At 37.0% G+C, this 6414-nt stretch overlaps 1 protein-coding gene across 1 annotated transcript in view; it reads left to right on the top strand.

Annotated features, from left to right (window-relative positions):
* The window catches only part of LOC107573864 (FACT complex subunit SPT16), a 24961-nt gene extending 20058 nt beyond the window's left edge, over positions 1–4903 (top strand). Inside the window, exons 21-22 of the mRNA XM_016260320.1 lie at positions 4360–4486; positions 4598–4903. Coding sequence (XP_016115806.1) covers positions 4360–4486; positions 4598–4686 — 216 coding nt within the window. The 3' untranslated portion in view covers positions 4687–4903. The remainder of the gene's footprint in view (positions 1–4359; positions 4487–4597) is intronic.
* Positions 4904–6414: the final 1511 nt, after the last annotated feature.

The raw sequence follows: 6414 nt of genomic DNA, 5'->3' as shown, positions 1-6414 counted from the left end.
TGTCTGTCGTAGAACGCCATCATGTTCGGTAAGAAGCGTCACACGGACGTGCAGTTCTACACGGAGGTGGGCGAGATCACCACAGACCTGGGCAAACACCAGCACATGCACGACCGCGACGACCTCTACGCCGAACAGATGGAGCGAGAGATGCGACACAAACTCAAATCCGCCTTCAAGAACTTCATCGAGAAGGTCGAGTCGCTCACTAAGGAAGAGCTGGAGTTCGAGGTTCCTTTCAGAGATCTCGGGTGAGTGGATTAAGTTGCTCGCTGTCATGCGTTGTGATCAGTTTCGAATCGTAACCGCGTCAAACATGCTTGAATGTTTCCATACGCAAATAAGACCTCAATCAAAACAATGGCTGTCATTCACTATCAGTGCGGGAATTTGGTTGTCAAACTTTTTACAAATGATTCATTAATGTTGGTGCTAAAATTTATTCTAAATTTACGGAAAATATAAACAACTGAAACGCACAAATCTAATATTGTTCGATGCCTTATAAACATGAGATTTTATACATGGGCACTGAAGGCAAATGCAAGAGGAACGCTAAACTTGTGAAAACAGTTTTCTCAGTCATGCAAAATTTGAGCAAACAATGTTTTTTGGGGAAACACAGATGTTTTCAGAGCAAAAACAATTTCGCAAAGTTTCTTGGGGAAACAAGCTTTACAATTTAACGCAAAGTTAATGAAGAACACGGAAATGTTTGTGCTTATTTATTGTAAATTTACGAAAAATTTAGAAATAACTGAAAACCATAATCGCATTGTGCGATGCAAATGCTACCTTTTTTTAATTTTATTTTTTACGAATGAAGACAAAGTTTACAAGAGGAACGCAAAACAAAGTTTCTCGGTGATGCAAGGTTTTGTGAGCAAACAAAGTTTTTTTGGGGGAAATGCCGAAGTTTTGAGATCGTACACATTTTCGCAAAGTTTCTCGGGGAAACAAGCTTTGCGATTTAACGCAAAGTTAATCAAGAAGTTTCGCAAATGTACGGTGTTTCTTAAGGAAACACAAAGGTGTCGGCAAGCGAAAGCAGAGTTTCTTGGGGAAACAACAAGTTTTGCGAAGAATAAGTTTCTCGGTAACGTTTTGAGTTAACGCCATGTTTTTTGGTAAAATGCAAAAGTTGTGCAAGTGAACGCAATCTCACTGAAAGTTTTGCGAGGAAATGCTAAATTTCTCAGGGGAACAGAACTTTTGAGTATAAGCAAAGTTTATTTTCGGAAACGCAAAACTTAAGCAAACAAATTTTCACAAGTGAACGCAAAGGTTATTGCAACTATTACGTTCGCGTCTCGACGTTCGCGTCTCGACGTTCGCGTCTCGACGTTCGCGTCTCGACGTTCGCCCTCGACGTTCGCGTCTCGACGTTCGCCCTCGACGTTCGCCCTCGACGTTCGCGTCTCGACGTTCGCGTCTCGACGTTCGCGTCTCGACTATCGATGTCGACAATCGATGTCAAAGAAGCGAATCGACTTTCGTCGTCGACGTCCGCTTCTCGACTTTCGTACATTTACTATAAATGCAAACATTTAAGCGATCACAACTTTTCTTGGGGAAACGTGAAACTTTTGAGAACAAATTTCGCAAAGTGAAAGCAAAGTTTCTCAGTGAGTCAGGTCTAGCGAACAAATGCTAAGTTTATCGGGAATGCAGAAGTTTTGCAAGCGAACACAACTTATTGGGAGAAAGCAAAACTTTTGAGAGAGAATGCAAATGTTTCGCAAGTGAACGCAAAGTTTATCAGGGAGAATGGTGAAAGATAAAGAAAAGATTCTCAAACCCTCATACGATGTTGTGTTTTATGCTAAATGCTAACCTTGGGAGCGTGGTTGCTCATTTTAATTATGTTGGTTAGAGGTCAAGAACAGATTAATGTTGTCGTGAAAAAGCCAGAACGTTTTCGTCAAGCAGTTCTCCTGCGCTATTATTAGCAAATGTGACCCAATAGCTTTTCACCGAAGTTCTCCTGGTTTAAGTGCTCTGCAAGTAGTTGTTTCGTCGTCATGTGACATCTGTGTGTTTTTGTTTCAGATTCCAGGGCGCCCCCTACAGGAGCACCTGCCTGCTGCAGCCCACTTCCAGCGCCCTCAGTAATGTCACGGAGTGGGTGAGTATCTCGCCAACTTAGAAAATAAAAAAATAAATGATACCGCGCCACAAACACCCGTCCTTACGACCCGCTTCTCTCGCGCAGCCTCCGTTCGTGGTGACGCTCGACGAGGTGGAGCTGGTTCATTTCGAGCGAGTCCAGTTTCATCTGAAGAACTTCGACGTGGTCATCGTTTATAAGGACTACAACAAGAAAGTCACCATGATTAACGCCGTGCCCGTCAACTCTCTGGACCCCATCAAAGAGTGGCTCAAGTAAGCTGGCGTGCCGGCCGCACCGCTCTCGTCTGAGACGTTTACAGTGTGAGTGAACGTGTTGTGTGTCTGTGTGCAGCTCGTGCGATATCAAGTACACTGAAGGCGTACAGTCTCTGAACTGGACCAAGATCATGAAGACCATTGTGGATGATCCCGAGGGCTTTTTCGAGCAGGGCGGCTGGTCCTTCCTCGATCCGGAGAGTGAGGTAAGACGTCTCGCTGTGATCAATCTGACCTGGGATACAAGTAGAGTTTTAATTAATATTTTGAATGCGTTTTTTTTCAAACCTGTGGGGCTCTTGTGTCGTTTTAGCATCGTTAAAGGGTTAGTTCACCTGAAAATGAAGGAATTAGAATAATTAAAAAATTAATTAGGCTGTGTTTTACTCACCCCTGAGGCATCCTAGGTGTATATGACTTTCTTCTTTCAGACGAATCCAGTCAGAGTTATTAAAAATTGTCCTGACTCTTCCAAGCTGTTTAATGGCAGTCAGCGGGTGTCGCGTTGCTTCAGTCCAAAAGAAGTGAAATAAAAATAAAACCCATCCATAATAAAAAAAAAAGTGTTTCACACGGCTGCGGGGGGTGAACAAAGGCCTCCTGTAGCGAATCAATGGGTTTTTGTAAGAAAATTATCCATATTCAAAACATAATAATCACTTTAATCTAGCTTGCGCTCACTGTTGTACACAGAAGCAGAGGACGGCTTTGCACATGCGCCGCTCCGAAGTGACGCACGCGGAAACGCAGCAGAGAGATCGAAACAAAACAACTGTCAAGACTTAGAAGTACAAAACTAGGATTTGTAAAGAAGAATGTATTAAGATTTGGATATAAGCCAAGTCGAGACTGGTTTTCCTTTGCTAAAGTAAGGAAACTTTGCTTCTTTTGCTTCGCTTTTTATTTCACGTCTTTTGGACTGAAGCATGCAACACCCGCTGAGTACAACGATAGAGCTTGAAAGATCAACGACAATTTTTAATATAACTCCGACTGGATTCGTCTGAAAGAAGAAAGTCATATACACCTAGGATGGCTCAGGGGTGAGTAAAACACAGCCTGATTTTCATTTTTGGGGTGAACTAACCCTTTAATGACTTGTTGCTTTCGTTCATATTTTGAATAAGATGCTATTTTTTATTTATTTTTGTTAATTTTTAGTTATAGTAAATTTGTACATTTTGTTTGAATTTTAAAAGTAATTTTGTTTTGTTATTTGTAGTAGTTCGTTTTTTTACTTGTTAAATGTCTGTATACTTTAGTTTTTAGTTATTTTAGTATATTAACTTAAATATATTAGCTAGTTTCAACACTCATTTAAAGTTTAAATCTGTTTTTTATACATTTACAATTTTTCTTTAATTTAAATGTAATTTAAATTTTTTGTATTTCTTTTTTTTAATGTCCGTAGTTCTATCTTTCTATATTTAAATGCGCAAAAAAATTATAATTTTTATATATATATTATTTATTTATAATTTATTTATTTTTTTAAATAGTAAAATAAGTGTTAATGTTTACTTTATTTCAATTAAAGCAACAGTTTTCAGTTGCGATAACTGGTGACTAAGCATTTGGCAGTAGATGTGTTTCGTCTCTAATATTTCTTTATCCAATTCAGTATTTTTTTATCATAATATTTGAATGAAATGTATTTAGCTGTTTGAAAATAATAAAAATCGTATTAATAATAATAATAATAATAATAATAGTGACAATTATAATGAAATGCATTTCATTAAAAAAGATTATCATTTAAAGATGTATTATAAATTTATATTAATAATATATTTAGATAAATTAAGATGTATTTTGATTAAAGTAAAGGAACTTCTTTTATTTCAAGTTACAAAAGTAAATTTTTTTTAGCTGTAATGATTCTGGAGAGCAAGCATCTGTTTAATCTGTAGTTATTATATCTTCAGCTGATCACAATTATTCGGATGTTAACGTGGTGGTGTTTCTGTGTCTCAGGGAAGCGGCGCGGAGCAAGACTCCGAGTCTGAGATGGAGGATGAGACGTTTAACCCCTCGGCTGACGAGGAGGAGGTGGAAGAGGAGGACAGCGATGAAGATTACTCCTCGGAGACCGAGGACTCTGGTAATCAGCCGCTTTGATTAGGAGCTGTAGTTTAGCAGAGTGGGTGAGAATTTGGCTGTGCTACTAAAGCGTCTGTAGAGAGGGATGTTGATGTCTGATCATTAATCACAGATTACAGCGCGTCTCTGGGCAGCGAGGAGGAGAGCGGCAAAGACTGGGACGAACTAGAGGAGGAAGCCAGGAAAGGTGAGATGCACTAAAAAAACCCATGTTAATCTGACCTGCTGCTGTTTCCCTCCAAAGCAATGACACTTCCTGGAGCTTTTGGTGTATGAAGGTGAATAGGCTCCAGATTTGAACTAATAGATCACCATACTTTCCTCTGATTAATCACAGTACATGTTTTGTGTTTCAAGTATGTGATTGAGGCATCAAAAATGCAGTCATTTGCATGCATTTCTAGCACCTAAATCTGAACATTGGATGAAGCCCGGTTCAAAATTCACGTTTGATTGAGTTGACACATTAAAGTTTTATGTAGAGGGGATTTTGGATTTTTCATTTTAATCACTCCATAAATCAGAAAATACTTTTAAGAGGCAAAAAAACATACATTTTTCATCCTAGGTGTATATGACTTTCTTCTTTCAGACGAATCCAGTCAGAGTTATTAAAAATTGTCCTGACTCTTCCAAGCTGTTTAATGGCAGTCAGCGGGTGTCGCGTTGCTTCAGTCCAAAAGAAGTGAAATAAAAATAAAACCCATCCATAATAAAAAAAAAAGTGTTTCACACGGCTGCGGGGGGTGAACAAAGGCCTCCTGTAGCGAATCAATGGGTTTTTGTAAGAAAATTATCCATATTCAAAACATAATAATCACTTTAATCTAGCTTGCGCTCACTGTTGTACACAGAAGCAGAGGACGGCTTTGCACATGCGCCGCTCCGAAGTGACGCACGCGGAAACGCAGCAGAGAGATCGAAACAAAACAACTGTCAAGACTTAGAAGTACAAAACTAGGATTTGTAAAGAAGAATGTATTAAGATTTGGATATAAGCCAAGTCGAGACTGGTTTTCCTTTGCTAAAGTAAGGAAACTTTGCTTCTTTTGCTTCGCTTTTTATTTCACGTCTTTTGGACTGAAGCATGCAACACCCGCTGAGTACAACGATAGAGCTTGAAAGATCAACGACAATTTTTAATATAACTCCGACTGGATTCGTCTGAAAGAAGAAAGTCATATACACCTAGGATGGCTCAGGGGTGAGTAAAACACAGCCTGATTTTCATTTTTGGGGTGAACTAACCCTTTAATGACTTGTTGCTTTCGTTCATATTTTGAATAAGATGCTATTTTTTATTTATTTTTGTTAATTTTTAGTTATAGTAAATTTGTACATTTTGTTTGAATTTTAAAAGTAATTTTGTTTTGTTATTTGTAGTAGTTCGTTTTTTTACTTGTTAAATGTCTGTATACTTTAGTTTTTAGTTATTTTAGTATATTAACTTAAATATATTAGCTAGTTTCAACACTCATTTAAAGTTTAAATCTGTTTTTTATACATTTACAATTTTTCTTTAATTTAAATGTAATTTAAATTTTTTGTATTTCTTTTTTTTAATGTCCGTAGTTCTATCTTTCTATATTTAAATGCGCAAAAAAATTATAATTTTTATATATATATTATTTATTTATAATTTATTTATTTTTTTAAATAGTAAAATAAGTGTTAATGTTTACTTTATTTCAATTAAAGCAACAGTTTTCAGTTGCGATAACTGGTGACTAAGCATTTGGCAGTAGATGTGTTTCGTCTCTAATATTTCTTTATCCAATTCAGTATTTTTTATCATAATATTTGAATGAAATGTATTTAGCTGTTTGAAAATAATAAAAATCGTATTAATAATAATAATAATAGTGACAATTATAATGAAATGCATTTCATTAAAAAAGATTATAATTTAAAGATGTATTATAAATTTAT

The sequence above is a fragment of the Sinocyclocheilus grahami genome, unplaced genomic scaffold (genome assembly GCF_001515645.1).
Source record: "Sinocyclocheilus grahami isolate Dianchi unplaced genomic scaffold, SAMN03320097.WGS_v1.1 scaffold2052.1, whole genome shotgun sequence".
In the NCBI taxonomy this organism is placed as follows: domain Eukaryota; kingdom Metazoa; phylum Chordata; class Actinopteri; order Cypriniformes; family Cyprinidae; genus Sinocyclocheilus; species Sinocyclocheilus grahami.
This window is presented reverse-complemented; position numbering and strand designations above follow the sequence as displayed.